The sequence below is a fragment of the Zootoca vivipara genome, chromosome 10 (assembly GCF_965207765.1).
Source record: "Zootoca vivipara chromosome 10, rZooViv2.hap1.1, whole genome shotgun sequence".
NCBI lineage: Eukaryota > Metazoa > Chordata > Lepidosauria > Squamata > Lacertidae > Zootoca > Zootoca vivipara.
The window spans coordinates 60,179,248-60,196,248 of NC_142593.1; the positions used below are offsets into that span (position 1 = coordinate 60,179,248).

The window sequence follows — 17,001 nt, forward strand, 5'->3', positions numbered from 1 at the left end:
CTCCCCCAACATGGTATTTTTTCAGATGCTCAGGACTACAATTCCCACTGGGAGTTGTCATTCAAAACAACTGGAGGGCACTAGGTCAGGGAAACTCGACATCAAAAGCCATGGAGGAGAATATAGGGGAGCAAATTTCAGTTCAGCTGCAGCGCCCACCTTCCTTTGTGAGTAAACACCGAGCAATCAGAAGCTGCAATGTGGTTTATTTACTCAGAAATATATCCTGAAGGACTTGCTTTCAGGGAAATAATATGCATAGGATTGGACCCAAAGGGAGTGAGGAGGCCTACAAATTGGAAATGATCCTTTGACCCAGCCCACTTGAGTAAGTGAGGCAGGGCAGTGGCTAAAGGACTGTGTGCCTTTGAAGAAAACAGTCCAGAGTTCAAAACTTCATTCTGCCATGAGCTCAGAGACAGACCATAGATAGGCTGCTACTCTGTCAGTTTAAGCTCCTGCCTACAAGATTGCAATGTTAATACTAGATTCCAAGCCAATAATGTAATTTCTTTAACGGGCATTTGGTATATAATTTGGATGAGATGCCCAACAAATAGGGTGAAAATTGGCTGGTTTGCTAGGATCACCCTTCTTAAAGATAGGAATGACTATGCTAATATTCCACTGAGAAGGAAAGTGACCACTATTTATGTAAATAGCGGTCCAAGGATGGATACTCATCAATTGTAGGCTGCCTTATACACTTCTCCAATGATTCCAACTTCCCATCTTTTAGAGAAGAGATTATTCCACAGATTTCACTAGGAGTCACAGAGTCCCACGTTGGAAGACTTCCCTCTATATTAAGGGGGGGGGGCTACTATCTGAATATTGTTTTATAACAGGATCTTAGGCAATGAGTTCATTGAACAGCTCTCCCAGGGACATAAGAAGATAAGGGCTGTTAATACTGCCCTACCTTGCCAGGCTGTTGTGCGGATCATTGAACTAATGACATATGAAGTCCGTTAAACTCTCTAACATGCCATGCAAAGTCTGTGAAATGCTATGTTGTTGTTTAAATCTGAGCCGCTTCTCAGCTACAAATAAAGCGAAGTTTGTGATTAACGTCATCTATAACCTGAGCGGTTTTATTTCTCTGGGTTCCACACCCCCCAACGATGGACGTGCTACAGATTCCCCGTGACAAACTGTGGCTTCACCGAAAACCTCCTGCTGCTTCCAGACCCTCTTCGGATTATTATTTGCTCACAACGAATGTCCATGTCAGTGCAAGTTAAATAATAGACTCCAGTTGCTGAGATCCTTGGACAACCGACACTCTATAAATATAGATTACCTTATAGATTATGTGCCACTGGATAAGAAGAGGCCCAGCCATTTCCCTACAAAGTGTCAGAAGGGAGAATTATCCGCAGGTGCTTTTAGGGTGGCTGGGTCAATCCACTGTCCCCTTTTTCCTTCCTTGCAACTCCTAACATCCTGTTTCTAGGGCTTTGCCGATGCATTCCCAGCCCTGAATTTAGGTTCCAGCTAAACATGTTGGCTTTATGAAGAGGTGTAGCATGGGATGTGTTGGTTTAGGGCCTTGTGCCATGAAATGGACAGGTAGTAAATGAGGTATTTTGAGAGGCACAATTTTATCCCAGCACAAGAGATGGTAGGAAGTCCTTCTCCGCGCAGCGCACAAAGTTACACTGTGGAACTCCCTCCCACGGGAGGCAGCGATGGACGCCAATCCAGATGGCTTTAAAAGAGGATGGGACAAATTCATGGAGGACAAGAGGGCTATCGATGGCTACTAGCCAGCATGGCTCTGCTCTGTCTCCACGGTTGGAGCCGGCACTGCTTCTGAATACCAGTTGCTGGAAACCCCAGGAGGGAAGAGTGCACTTGTGTTCGAATCCTGCTCGCTGGTCTCACACAGGCATCTAGTTGGCCACTGTGAGAACAGGATGCAGGACTCCATGGGCCATGGGTCTCATCCAGCAGGCTCTTACTTTCTCCTGCATGCCAAGCAGATGCTCCACCACCGAGCCAGGGCCCTCTACATGCTGCCAGACTACAACTCCCATCATCATTGACCACTGACTCTGCCAGCCCAGACTGATGGGGTTTGGAATCCAAGAGCTAAGCACCACAGGTCCCCAGAGTTAAAAAGTGGAGGGCAGAGCCTGAGGTCCTTTGCTGCTGGACTCCACTTCGCTTGCAAATGTTTGTTTGTTGTTCCACCTTTCTAGGAGAAAATCAAACTCAAGTGGCTTATGGTGCAAGTGGCTGCTTTGAAATAAAAATTAGGTGACTATCAGCTTTCACAGATGTGGCTCTGATTTCTTGGAAGAGTCACAGAATCCACCCGGGATTGTGAGCATTTGCATGTTGATGGAAGGAGAGGAGGAAGCTTCTTCCGCCCAGGTATTGGGTGCGCCCAGGGAGTCTCGGCCGGCTTGTCCGTCGGTGATCTTCTCTCCGGAGCAATTTCCCCCTCGGGCGATCCGCCAGCCCAGCCCAGCCCAGCCCAGCCGGCCCCCTGCCATTTATCACTCCCCTTGACGTGTTGTTAGCAAATGGGGAATCTCTCGGCTGCTGGGGGTGGGGGGGAGGAGGAGGAAGGGGTCAGTCTTGCTTCTCCTGCCACTTGTTGCAAGGGGGGGAGGAGTAGGAGGAAGAGGAGGGCGAAAAACAGACACCCCCCTCCGCCCGCCCCCCTGATCTCGCCCACAAGGCGCAGGATCCGAATCCAGAGAAATATTTCGGACGGATCTGACACATGCTTCGAGGGGGGTGGGAGGAGGGGGAGGGGCAGACCCCCAACCACCCTCCCCGGACCAACCCCGAACGCCAGCGCGGAGGTCTCGATTAAAATTACATTCAGGCGGCCAGGCGGTCGCCCTCCCTCTCTCGCTTCCCAGCCCCCCCCGTCGAGTTTGAGTCCATTTTTTCGCCCAGCGCGGCCAGGTGCGCAGTGGACAGGCGAAGGATGGGCGAAAACACCCGCGTCGCCACCAAATCCGCCCTGGTAAGCGGCGTCGGGTCAGCTCACCCGTTCCCCGGGGGGGGGCGGACGGGCGGCGATTCGGTCCCGGACTCCCCACCGCGCGGGTGGAGTTTGGAAGGAGTTTGTTTGCTTGTTTTAACGGGTGGGAGGGGAAAGTGAGCGTCGGATTACTGGGAAAGCCAACTTCTGGAGGGCTTCACGTGTGTCCCCCCCCGTCTCTTCCGCCCTCCAGCCTCTCCCGTCCAGTTTAATTCTTTTGACGGGGGGGGGGGTTCTCCCCCGCTTTCCTCCCGAAGTTTCCGCGCGCGCGCTTCTCGACTGCACCGTGGGTGGGTCCCCAAGCGGACGCTCCCGGGCGGCTTCCTTCCTTCCTGCCTCCCCCCCCCCCGGTCAGTCCCACGCCCTGGGCTCCTTCCCCTTTCCACCCCGGCGCCCTTCGGGGACCATCTTCCCTTTCCCCCGCCCTCCCTTCTCCCCCCCCTCCCGCCCCGTCTCCTTTTCTTCCTCCTCTGCTCCTTCGTCCTTTCTTCCTTCTGACGCCCCCCACCCCTCGTTTCTTTCTTTCTTTCTCTCTTTTTCCAGGCTGCCGCCGCCTTCTCCTCGCCGTCGGCGTCGTCGGCTCCGTCGTGCTCGCCGGGGCGCGGCGCGGGCGCCGCCGGGGGGCTCCGGCTGGAGGCGGTGATGGAGAACCTGCAGCGGGCGCAGGCGGCGCGCCTCGAGGAGAAGCTGCGTCGCGCCCAGGCCGCCCCGGCCCGGAGCAGCCCCGCCGGCGGCCCCCCGCACCCCCAGGCGCTCCCGGCCGGGCAGCTGCCGCCGTTGCGCGCCGCGCAGGAGCCGCGCCTGCCTCCGCCTCCGCACCCCGCCGCCGCCGGAGCCTGCCCGACGGCCACCCCGCTGGCGCTGCGCCCTTTCCCGGCCGCCGGGCGCTGCGCGGGGCTGCTGCCCTCGGGGCGAGCGCTCCCTCTCCCTCCGCCGCGCCCCTCGCCGGATCCGGCCGCCGCCCGCCGCCGCCCTGAGGAAGAGGAGGAGGGCGGCGGCGGCGAGGAGGAGGACGACGACGAGGAGGAAGACGACGAGGAAGCGGAGGACGACGAGCCGGACGACGAGGACCGAGGCGCCGCCGCGCCCCGACACGCGCCGCGCCCCGCCTCGCCGCCGCTGCCCCCGGCGCCGCAGCAGCCCCACGAGTGGACCTACGAGGAGCAGTTCAAGCAGGTAGGCAGCAGACACCCCAGATATCGGTGTTATTAACCCCCCCCCATGCAAGCATGCGCCCCTCGACGGGACCCCCCCCCAAAGCTGCTTTTATGCTGACTCTAAAAAGGACTCCTCCCTCGCATCCCAATTGCGCCGCCAGATCTCCTCGTTGTCCAGCTGTGGGAGTTGCCAGTGGGAAAACTTTGGAGCTGACATCTCTTTCTCCAGTGGCTTAGAGATCTTTTGCATCCTCCACAGAAGGGCAAATGAGCCCCAACTTCTTCCTCTCCGATTCTCAGGCCTGCCTCACAAACTGGCCATCAATCTCTCAAGTTTGCTGTTCTTTTTAATTCTTTCAAAGATACTTAATCTTTCCCCATTAGCTACAGTACTGTACTTTCCCCACCACACCCTGACAACAGTTCCCTTTATTTATAGCGCCCTGGGTTATGAGGCCAGAAAAAGAACAAATGACCCCCATGAGGACTAGCCTCCTTAGGGACTGTGGTATTGTGACAGTTGCAGGTGGAAATGGGAAAACCGGGTGGGTGGAAGGAATGCAGTGGAGTGTCCTGGAAAAGAACGTGGCTGACAGGGACATTTTTAGGTTGTCAGCCCTATTTGTATGTATTGTTACCAAACGATCAAGTAGGCAGGGTTTTCTGGGTCCTGGTGTGCAAGAAAGTGACCTCCCCTCCAGTTATTAAAATTTGTAGGGCTGGAGAAATATTTTGAAATGTCGAGACAACAGCACCGCATTCTTAAGAGCCCGTGCTCTAATTCTGGGGTGCCAAAATTTCTAGGCTGCTTCCAACCTGTATCTCAAACCCGTTAGGAAGGATCCAGAAACACCAATCTGCCAGTCTCTGAAAATATAGTTTGGTTCATTTGCAAGCCTCTTGAGAGCTGACCCCAAATTCCTCCTTTTGCCCCTGTTCATTCCATCTTCTTTCCAAACCTTTGCATTAGCTTCCCAAATAGCCCCCATTGCTTGCCAGAATCCTACATATGCTGCCGATTTATTCTTGAATCAATTTCCTTTCCCCTCAGTATTCTACCTCTTGTATATACCCCCTCCGTGGATGTTTCAAGTTTTGTAATCTCTCCTTGTTGCCTTAAACGTGCCAATTTTGTATATAGAACCAGAGCATCAAATAAAGTTCTCTTTGAGACAGGACCGCTTGTACCTCCACTGGTAGAAAAAAACAATTCCTCTCACTGTTTATGTCAAGGCTGAGCTACAGCTGAAGTTGTTTTTAGAGTGGCGGAATCTTGGATTTTTGACCAACTATTTCAGTTGGTGTGGCGTAGCGTTTAGAGTGTCTGACTAGAACCCAGGAGGCCAGGGTTCAAATCCCCAATTGGCCATAAAACTCGCCGGGTGACTTGGGGCCAGTCCCTCACACTCGGCCTAACCTACCTCACAGGGTTGTCATGGGGATAAATTAGGAGGGAGGTAGAACCATGAACCTTGAGCTCCTTAGAGGGAAAAAAGGGGGGATAGAAATGCCATAAAAGAATTTTGGGCAGTTTAAAACCATCATATCCAATGCTGTTCATGGGGAGTTTTGCCTGTATAGCAAGACTCCCCCTCCTCTTCTTCCCCTGCACACCCTCAAAATCTGTTTCGGAGGATCCCCAAACCTCTGGAACAGATTTTGGGGGTGCATAGGAGGTTTCAGGAAGAGAGGGAAGGAAAGTTCTGTTTCCGTCACAAGTGGAACGGCAGCGTTCGCGATGACACATCGGTTCTTGTCTCTCCTTCTGCAGACAGCAGCGTGTGCAATTATTCATTTCCCTTCTTTTGGGATACATTCAGATCTCTGAAAACAGCTGCCGCTTCTACTCCCTCTTTGCACTTTTGCCCGGGTTCCTAGAGCTTCCTTTCGGAAGTGATGTTTTGCCCCCAAGAACGTTCCAATTCCCAAAGCGCTCTTGTTCTCCTTTACCCTTCCTCCGCCAGAAGGATTGGGTACTATAACTGTTGAGTTGGAAGGGGTCCCCAAGGGTCATCCAGTCCAACCCCCTGCAATGCACCATCCCTGACAGATGGCCACCCAACCTGTGTTCGGAAACCTCCAAGGAAGGAGCGTCCGAGGGAGTGCGTCCCACGTGCTCCTTCCAGACTGTATCCCATGTTGTTGTGTCCGGACTGGGTGGCTGCTGGAATTCTATAGCAGTCTCCAGATGTTTCTAGCTGCGCTGACTTGGCAGTGGCTCTCTTCAGCCTTTCCCACTTCCTTCTTGGAGGTGCCCGGACTCGAACCAGGGACCTTCTGCATGCAAAGCAGATGCTCTGCCACTGAACCAGCAGGCAGCACTTGCCCACAATGACAAGCTGGTTTCTCTTGGTTTCTTGCTGCCTCCAACTGTAGAGTGCAGAGCGTAGTGATTGTGGCTACTGGCCACTGATAGTCCTCTCCTCCATGAATTTGTCCATTGCTCTTTAAAAGGACTGGACAACTTTGCCTCCTGTGGCAGTGAGTTCCATAGTTTAACTATGCGCTGCGTGAATGTGCTTTTCTCTCAGCCAGGCTGACTTGTGGCATTGGAGCTGTCTCGAGGGCGAAGTGATGTCAGGGGGGCAGAGTGTGCTTGTCACCATTCCTCTCCCTCACCGAAATGCTAAATTTACTCTTTAAATCAGGTCCTCCCCATGCATGCATTTTATTTTTAAAAATAATTTTTATTCAATATTAACAATGTAACAATTTCTCAATGTCCGGCATATACTGTATATATAATCTCAGTTTGGAAAATGCATAACAAATAAGGAACATTTCCGATACATGATTGCAACGTGGCCTGTTGCCATCCTGCCTGTTTTTTGCCCCATCTCTCTTTCATTGGGGAAGAAATGATTGCCTTGAGATTGCCTCTACGGTCACTAAGGAGCATTCCAGAGCTAGAGCTGGAAGGTAGTCTATGCCAGGGATGAGCAGACTTCAGGCTTGAGGGATCAACTTTGTTTTTTTCCATTAGAACCCCAAGATCTACCAGCCAGATCCTGTTGCAAATGTCTCACACTTGGAATGAAAGAATTCTGAACTTGGGGACTTGTTTTGTGCATGGGAACAGAACTGAGCTATCAGTTCTTTCACGCACAAATCCATTTCTGGTTATTTCAAGCATCCTTCATTTCACCAGCATAATTTGTTTGGGAGGTGGTCATTTCGTTCTTACTATTGTTGAACAGCTGGAAGTTAGAATTCCTCGCTGATCTACTGTATATCACCCAGAGAGCTCCCAGTAGAGAGAGAGAGATTATCTTTTGCACACCACTAAGCTGCACCCATTGCCTTCTTGCTCCTATCTGAATTAAAACATGGAATGTGAATTTTAGACCTGCTTTGTTTGGGAAGATTGCACCCCTCCATATCCTGAATCTGCCAGACCTGTAATTATGATTACTTTTTCCTGGAGCTGCTTCCGCAGACCCCGTTCTCATGGTGGGATGGAGGAGGGAGGATCTGGCTTTCGGTAAGAATTTAGGATTTGTCAAAATCTGCGATGCATCGAGAGGGAAGAAGCTGATCCCTGGTTTGGGAGAGCTTAGGAACAGTACAGTCCCTGGAATCCCTTGGCGGTTCTGCCAAACGATTGCGACTGTGCCCTTGGGAGACCTGTTTCAAATGATTCCGTTATCCTGGAAACACTCACAAAAAAGCTGCTGTTTAGCTAGGCCGGCACCGTGATCCGGGACACGCTCGATAGAATCAACAGCACTTAACTTCCATGGCAATTCAGATCTTAAGGGTGGTGAAAAATTACAATTCACCTGGGGTTTCTATCCTTAGAACAGTGTTGAAGGATGGCTGTCCCAGGACACCACAGAGCTGGACCCCCTGGTTGAGTTCATCCAGGCATGGGCAAGGATTACGGGCACATCCTTCATGTAAAATAATAATAATAATAATAATAATAATAATAATAATAATAATAATAATAATAATAATAGCTCTCATTGGTGTTGCGAATTGTGTTCATTGTATTTTTAGTGCTGTGTCCATCAAGGTGTGTGTATCCTTATATTTAGCTCTTCCTTCCCATGTTAACGTTTGTTGTTGGGTGTTACTAAGCCCATTTGTGACTGCCTTCTTTCCCTTCCCACTGCATGCATCCAATGAAGTAGACTGTTGCTTGCGAAGAAGAAAGGAACCAGTTTGGGCTGCTTCAGCTGTTGCATGTTTTCTTTGTCGGAAAGACAACGCGGTGTGCAGATTGTCTGTCGCCTGTTACTCGTCGCACACAAAGTGTTGGCTTCCAGCTCCTTCATACGCATGCCAAGTGGCTCTTAGTTTCTAAGGGATCGGGGTGCTTTCTGCCTGCCTTGTATGAAATACTTAAAGATCAAGACTCTGGAGAATTGCAGGGTTAGTTCTCTCTCGCTGCAAAATGAATCTGCGTGCCTGGTTAACTTTGCCGAGGAAGTTCAACAGGGCCTGCGTTTGCGCTGCGCAGAATGTTTTGAGTGTAAATCTTTTCTGAACCAGCATGCTAGCATTTGTCAGATCAGCCAGGCAGCCAGCTGATTGATGGTCCAGCCCCAAACGCCTTCTGCTTTCTTGTGCCAAGAATAGGTTGGACGTTCTCTTCCTGAATTCAGCGACTGGACTTCAGAGCTCTGTGCAGCGTTCTAGCCACGAGGAGCACAGTGTGTGGCCTCTGTTAGGAGCTTCAGTTGGAGTAGGGAGAAGTTATTTATAAAGCCTTTCCTAAATGGAAGCTTGTGAAATAATGGCACATTTATCCATAAATTTGTCTTAAGACACTAGCCGCTGTGCCTCGGTTTTCCTAACGGAAACAGAACCCTGTGTGAGCATCTGGAGCCCCTCTGAAATCTTGCTACTGCTCGGAAGAGGGACCAGTGTTAGAAACTCAGATATCTAAGCCAGGCACCAGATGGCACCTTAAATTTAGGTTATGGTCACCACAACGGAATGCCTGTTTGGGGGTCCCTTCCAATTCTATGATCCAATTCTACATCACTTGTAGCTTGCTTTTACAACAATTCACTTGCCCCAATATGCAAGGAGAAAAACGCACAGTGGAAATGGAAAAAGGTATTGACTATGGACTAAAGCAGAGGATTTCAAACTGTGGTCACCAACCTGGTGCTCAGAAATCTCCATGTAGTCGCAACTGGACTCATGCCAGTAGTGAAATACGCCTGGGGAATTTTGAGCAACCTTCATAACAATAGGATTGCACAGATTCACAGAGGAGAGGGCTATCGATGGCTCTGCACTGCTCTCCGCAGCTGGAGGCAGCATTTTCTGGCAACCACAGGAGGGGAGAGGACTCTTGTGCTCAAATCCTGCTTGCAGGTTTCTGATTGGGGCAGGAACAGGATGTTGGACTAGATGGACCATTGGCCTGATCCAGCAGACTCTTGTGTAGCTCAGTGGCAGAGCACTTTGCAAATGAAAGGACTCTGGTCCAGTCCCCGATGTCTCTTCTCTGGGAAGCATCCCAGGGATATACGTGAAACCTCTGCTCTACACCAGTCAGTATAGATCAGAGGTGGGCCGTCCAGAGACAGTGGTGAGGGATGATGGGAGCTGTAGTTCAGCAACATCTGGAGGGCCACAATTGCTTGTGCCAGTGCAGGCAGAGCTGTGCTACATGAAACAGTGATGCGATTCAGTATAAGGTGGCTTCCGGTGTCTGTAAGAGATCTTACAGCGTCAGATCCGCTAGCAAAGATTTAGCATTGGTTTATTGCAGCACCCTCTCCATCCCAGTGTTGGGAATTAGCCAGGCACATTTTGCAATGCGTGCGGGTCTAATTCCGACCACGTAGAAATCTCTGGATGCCAGGATGGCGACTGGGGAAAGCAAAATGTCACGCAGAGAAGGATCTGAAATAGTTTCCTTGAAGCCTGAATTGGTTTTATTCTGGGTTGTTTTGTTTGATGTATTAATCTATTGTAAACCACTGTGGGATTTATTTCTTTAAAATATAAAGTGGTATAGGAATCATAATAATAGTAGTAGTACAGTTGTACCTTGGATCTTGAACGCCTTGGCTCCCGAGCGATCGAAACCCAGAAGTGACTGTTTCAGTTTTCGAACGATTTTCGGAAGCTGAACGTCCGATGGGGCTTCCGCGGCTTCCTGCAGCCAATCGGAAGCCGTGCTTTGGTTTCCAAATGTTTTGGAAGTTGAACGGACTTCCAGAACGTATTCCGTTCGACTTCCAAGGTATGACTGCAGTAGTAGTAATAATAAATCCATTTTTTAAATAAAAAAAGTGCCTAGACGTTCTATTGTAACGACTGTAACCTAGTTTTAAGGAGCTGTTTGGCAATTAGATTATATGAGTTTCTAACACTGCTGCACACAGGCAAATAATGCGGCTGTTGTTTGGCTTTAGTCATTCACAACACAGGAAAAACAAACAGTTAAAAGCTTGTAGGATCTGCTCCCCCCTCCCCCCCCAAATATGGATGCTGGGAGCTCAAGAAACCTCCTAAGGATGTTAAGAGGCAGCGAAGGTGACAATTCCCAGACACTCCTTTTGCCTTCCACTAAAATTCCTGGTAGGAAACAAGTGCCCTTTGGAATTAAGGGATGGAGGCGGAGGATTCCTGCCTTGTTTATTCAAGGGAGAGGGAAGCTGAGCTGTTTGACGTGCTTGGGGGGAGATAAGGAGATGGAAGGGGCAGATAAGGGAATGGGGCTACCAGGCAGACACTGCCCCTCCCCCCAACAAGCTACTAGTCCCCACTTCTCTCTCTCCTCTCACATATTTGGCGATTTGCATGTGCAGCAGGAAGCCGTTTGAGTAATCCCAGGTTGCGCCATTGGAGTTGGCAGGGCACCCAAGGGGTCATCTAGTCCTACCCCCGGAAGTGCTAAACTATTTGGGATGAAACTTGGGGATGCTGCTGCTCAGATGAATTGGAAGTGCTTTTGGCAGGTGGCGGCAGCGGGGGGGGGGCGTACACCATTTGCAGGGGAGACGAGTCAGCAGGCACAGGAGGGGTTAAGCACCTGTTGATGTGGGCTGTGACTGAAATTTCAATGGGTGCTTCATTTAGGAAGGTGCATCCGTTAGGAAGGGCCCTGGGCTGGGTTGTGTCAGCCCGAGCGCGCGCTTCATGTGCACCCCAAAGGAAGCAAAGATTTTGGAAGAGTTTCCCTGGAACAGCTGTTGTGAGGGGTCGCTGCTGGGCTCAAGCGAGTGTTTGTTCCTTGTTCATTTTGCTTTTTAATTAGTACACCGCCATTCTGCATTGCTGTGCACAAGGCAGCAGCTGAAAAGACGCCCAAAAGGAACCAAGATATACGACCAAAGATCACACATCAGTGACGAAGCATAGCTGGCTGCTTCAGTCCTGCATTGCTGGGAACAGGAAAAAAGTTATTCCCCTCCTTTTAAATCCCTAGAAGCGATCCTGGGTCACTTTTCTCCGCTAGGAAGGGGAGGGCCTGTGGAACTGCATGCAAACCAATGTCTCTGTGAGATGGGCTGCGTGGGTGGCCTTTGCTGTCCTAGTTTACTGCGTTATTTGTGGCTTCAAAGGAATTTTCTCCCAGATCAGATACTAACACAGAGAGAATGGCTGGCTGGCTTGCTTGCTTGCTTGCTTGGGTTACCTGGGGCCATTTGCAGCAGTTTGTGGGTCCTCTTGGATCCTGCATAAGTCAGCAGATGGGGGTGGACCAGGGCCGGATTTAGGTTGGATGAGGCCCTCGGCTCCTGAAGGTACTGTAATGGGGCCCTTTATGTGTCCAGCTGTCCTTTGTCAACAACAAATTGTCGCTGTTTTTTGTGTTGAATAGATGCTAGATGGTAATTGATGGACCTAATAGGTATCTAAAGACATTTGCACATGCAGAATGGAGGCACCCTATATATAGAAATGAGCAAACCAGGGATATTTTAGGGAGCTGGCTAGCAGGCGGGGCCCATGACTTACATCCCCAAACTTCGGCCCTCCAGATGTTTTGGATTACAATTCCCATCTTCCCCGACCACTGGTCCTGTTAGCTAGGGATCATGGCAGTTGTAGGCCAAAACATCTGGAGGGCCGCAGTTTGGGGATGCCTGACTTACATCATAGGAGCCTACGCAACACAAAACACTGTTGCTGTATGTAGGTTTTATTTCATTTGTTTTTTAACTTAGAATCATAGAGTTGGAAGAGACCACAAGGGCCATACAGTCCAACCCCCTGCCAAGCAGGAAACACCATCAAAGCGTTCTTGACATATGGCTGCCAAGCCTCTGCTTAAAGACCTCCAAAGAAGGGGACTCCACCACACTCCTTGGCAGCAAATTCCACTGCCGAACAGCTCTTACTGTCAGGAAGTTCTTCCTAATGTTTAGGTGGAATCTTCTTTCTTGTAGCTTGAATCCATTGCTCCGTGTCCGCTTCTCTGGAGCAGCAGAAAACAACCTTTCTCCCTCCTCTATATGACATCCTTTGATATATTTGAACATGGCTATCATATCACCCCTTAACCTTCTCTTCTCCAGGCTAAACATACCCAGCTCCCTAAGCCGTTCCTCATAAGGCATTGTTTCCAGGCCTTTGACCATTTTGGTTGCCCTCTTCTGGACACGTTCCAGCTTGTCAGTATCCCTCTTGAACTGTGGTGCCCAGAACTGGACACAGTACTCCAGGTGAGGTCTGACCAGAGCAGAATACAGTGGTACTATTACTGCCCTTGATCTAGATGCTATACTCCTATTGATGCAGCCCAGAATTGCATTGGCTTTTTTAGCTGCTGCATCACACTGCTGACTCATGTCAAGTCTGTGGTCTACCAGGACCCCTAGATCCTTTTCACATGTACTGCTCTCAAGGCAGGTGTCTCCCATCCTGTATTTGTGCCTTTCATTATTATTATTTTGCCCAAGTGTAGTACTTTACATTTCTCCTTGTTAAAATTCATCTTGTTTGCTTTGGCCCAGTTGTCTAATCTGTTAAGGTCATTTTGAAGTGTGATCCTGTCCTCTGGGGTATTAGCCACCCCTCCCAATTTGGTGTCGTCTGCAAACTTGCTCAGGATGCCCTCAAGACCGTCCTCCAAGTCATTGATAAAGATGTTGAGCAAAATCATATATTTTGGAAATGTGCATCCAGGGTTTTTTCTCCTTTTGGGGGGCCCCAAGAGAGTGGGGGCCTAAGCTAGAGCTAGAATTTAGCTTATACGTAAATCCGGCACTGGGGTGGACAGTGCTATCTTCAGTTGCACCCTTGTCTCCTGCTTCCAAAATCTCTGCAGTCTAGGATCTCCTCTAGCTCCTGCCTGCATCCGTCCACATTGCAGAAAGTCTGGCTAGTAGTGGGTTTAGTTCCAGCGTTTGGGGTTGTCCCCCCCCCCCCCAGTCCAGTTGTCTCTTGGGCATCCAAAGATGTAGGGCAGCCTTGCTCCAACCTGGTGACCTCCAGACATTTTGGACCACAACAACATGGCTGGAGGGCTGATGGGAGTTGTAGTCCAGAGCATTTGGAGGGCACTGGGTTGGGGAAAGCTGCGGTGGTGCATCGTCCTCTTCACCTGTGCAGAACTTGCTTTTTTTCCACTGTCCGACCTGAATTTGGTGCTTTTTACTGGAGTTGCCTAAACTGGGCAACAGAGTTCGCAACAGGCCACTGTGCGAATTCAGTGTCGAAATTCTGAGTGGTTTTTTTGTGCAGGAGAGGAAATAAAAAGTGACAAGGAGAAGCAGCTGCATTGTAAAAAATAAGAAAGGCAACACTCAAATTCATTGGGTCTCAATAGATAAACAAGTAATTCAAAAAGATGGGATTGTTCATTTTGGTTGTAGAGAAATGTGTATTTGGAAGTCTACAGGGTTTTTTAATTGTCATTGTGATTTGGTTGTAATAGATTTTATGGTCATTGTAATTATGGTATAGTTTTAATACATGTTATATATACATATAGTTTTAATTCTGTCAGTGTTTAATTGTTTTTTAATGATCGCTTTTTTCTAGGTTTTTAATGGTCCTTATTTTTATCTTTAAGTTGCCTTGAGTCTTGACAGGGGAAAAGGCAGCATATATAAAATAATAATAATAATAATAATAATAATAATAATAATAATAATAATATCATTATTAAATTTGTAATTGCATGAAAGCTATATAGAACTGTATTACGGTAGGAAGTCCATATTTCATAATAATAATAATAATAATAATAATAATAATAATAATAATAATAATTTATTTATACCCCGCCCATCTGGCCGGGTTCCCCCAGCCACTCTGGGTGGCTTCCAACAAAACATTCAAATACATAAATCCATCAAACATTAAAAGCTTCCCTAAACAGGGCTGCCTTGAGATGCCTTCTAAAGGTCTGGTAATTGTTGTTTTACATCATTGTGAAATTGTATACAATATATTCTGGCGTATAAGACGACTGGGCGTATAAGACGACCCCCCAACTTTTCCAGTTAAAATATAGAGTTTGGGATATTCTCGCTGTATAAGAAATATGACCTGGCGTATAAGACGACCCCCGAGTTTTGAGAAGATTTCCCTGGGTTAAAAATTAGTCTTATATGCAGGAATATACAGTAATTTTCCACTAACACATACCGTACTTGTTTTGACTTTCATGTACCTTATTGTTCATGTTAATAATTCCTAACTTCATCACCCTGCCTTTTCTTGCAAGAGGTTCAGGGCGCTGTATCTATGTGTGTGTTTAGCAGTCTCACTGCATCCTCACATCAACCCTGCAAAGCCGGCAAGGCTGAGAGGAGTGGCGCTTGGCCCAAGTCCTCTCAACAATAAAATTTGACAACACAGCTTGCCCTGCCTTGAGTCCAGCCACCCACCTGCTGGTGCCAAGCATCCTTGGAGTCAGGCATGCCGTGAATCACAGCCCCGTGGTGAGAAAGCTTGGAGGACCCCTTGCAATCCTTCCCTGCTGCGTCGCTCTTAAAAGCCACCCTCCCCTCAAGTCTGCTTTTTATCAATGAAGCAGGGCCCGTGTGTGTGTGTGTGTGTGTGGGAGGGTACTTTCGCTCACCATTCGCTGTCGCTCATCATTTCTCACCTCGGACCTCCTGGTTCTCACCCCTCGGATTCGGTGCAGCCGGACTTCTGACTCGGTTGAAATAACTCCTGCGGTTCGCCCTCTGAATCAGCCTCCCCAGCCTGGTGCCCTCTGGGTGTCCTGAATGGCAACCTGCGTTGGCTGCGGGGGTGCCGGGAGTTGTAGCGCAGAGCGCCCGGTGGACGCAAGGTTGTGGGTTGCTGCTTTGGACGATGGAGAAAATGTTGGCGGGATAAATGAGTGACCAAGGCTCAGAACTGTTGAGTGGACCCGAGTGGTGGGATCGGGTGTGTGTGTGTGTGTTGTGGGGAGGGACCAGCAGTAGATCCCAGGGTGGGGTTTGGGCAGGTTGGCGCATGGAAAGCACCTCCAGAGCTCTCTCTTCACCTCATGTGCAGCTGGGCCATGTTCCTGGGAGTGGGGAGGCTTGGAAAGTCTCCCCTGGGTAGATTCCTTCTATGCAGGAGTGAAGGACTTAGCTCCCTGAGGTTGGTTGGCCATCTGTCAAGGAGTCTTGAGATGAGATTCCTGCCTTGCAGGGGGTTGGTCTAGATGATCCCTGGGGTCCCTTCCAACTCTACAATGCTGTGATTCTATGACTGATTTATGTCCCACCACCTTCTTGTTTGTTTGTTTTTTAAACAACACAGGTTATTGCTAAATTGTAGTTCAAAGTTTAAAATTTTGCATTACGGTTTATTCCTCTTTTGCCATTTTTTAAACTGGTGAGCTGTGTTGGACACAGGCTTTTGCTCAGAAAAATGCCCATTGTTGTTGTTGTTGTTGTTATTATTATTATTATTATTGGCATCGTTTTATTGTTTTTTGTTTGTTAAACTGTTGTTGTTGTTGTTGTTTTAAAAAAACAAGCAAGCGGTGTGTAAATTTCTACGGAATTAAATAAATAAACATTTTAAATAAGCAAGATAAATTTTAAAAAACGGCTAAAGCGGTCAGTTTCATTCTCTCCTTCCAGCAGGCAATTGAAGGCAGCGTTTGGTTTCTGGATAATTCAGGTTGTTTTATTGTCCCCGTTTGTGGGTTGTTTCCAGGCGAATCTTTTCTGCTCCTGGCCTTTCGATTCTCTATGTGTGTCTTTTTTAAAAAATGCGATTTTATTTGGCTCCGAGTATGCTCGCGCGAGTGTTCTCCTTGCAACCCGCTCTGGGATTGAATTTAAGGAAAGAGACAGCGAAAAGCGGCACAAACCGACTTAACAGGCACCCCCTCTTTGCCCCCCCCCGTCCAGGTTTGATCCCCCCCCCCACATAAGGTGGCATCCTTAACCCAGCCAACATCAGCTCCAGGAGTTTCCTTCGCCGGGCTGAGATCAGTGCAGTTAGCCCCTGGTTCTTCCCCCACCCCCTTTGTTGCATCGGAGGCCTTCCAGCCCTCCAAGCTGGGTAAATATTTGATAAGGAGGGAAGTGGCTTTTCCATTTGCCTCCCCTTCCCCCTTTTTCTCCCCGACCTTTGACCCCCTGACCTCAGCACATAAATCAGCTCTCCACCCCCCCTCCCTCCGGCCCACTCCTCTTTATCCAGATCTACTGTCAGGAAGTGTCCGATGGAGGCAGCCCCACTTGGAATCTCGATGTGGGGCAGGGTGTGTTTGCATGTGTGTGCATTTGTACGGCTTTGGCCCTGCGTTAATTTCGCCTTGCACTTAGGAAGTGTCCATCGGAGAGAGAAAGAGAGAGGACAGCTGATCTTCTGGTTTCATTATGGGATATTCCTCCCCCTCCCCAAAGAAACCGTGGGCAGCCTTTGGAAAACTGAGCTTTGCCATGGGAAATTGTAATTGCGAGTATGCATTTA

At 49.1% G+C, this 17,001-nt stretch overlaps 1 protein-coding gene across 1 annotated transcript in view; it reads left to right on the plus strand.

Moving 5' to 3' along the window:
* Window positions 1-2,704: 2,704 nt before the first annotated feature.
* ARID3C (AT-rich interaction domain 3C) overlaps window positions 2,705-17,001 on the plus strand; it is a 111,426-nt gene continuing 97,129 nt past the window's right edge. Inside the window, exons 1-2 of the mRNA XM_088652869.1 lie at window positions 2,705-2,983; window positions 3,545-4,177. Coding sequence (XP_088508995.1) covers window positions 2,945-2,983; window positions 3,545-4,177 — 672 coding nt within the window. The 5' untranslated portion in view covers window positions 2,705-2,944. The remainder of the gene's footprint in view (window positions 2,984-3,544; window positions 4,178-17,001) is intronic.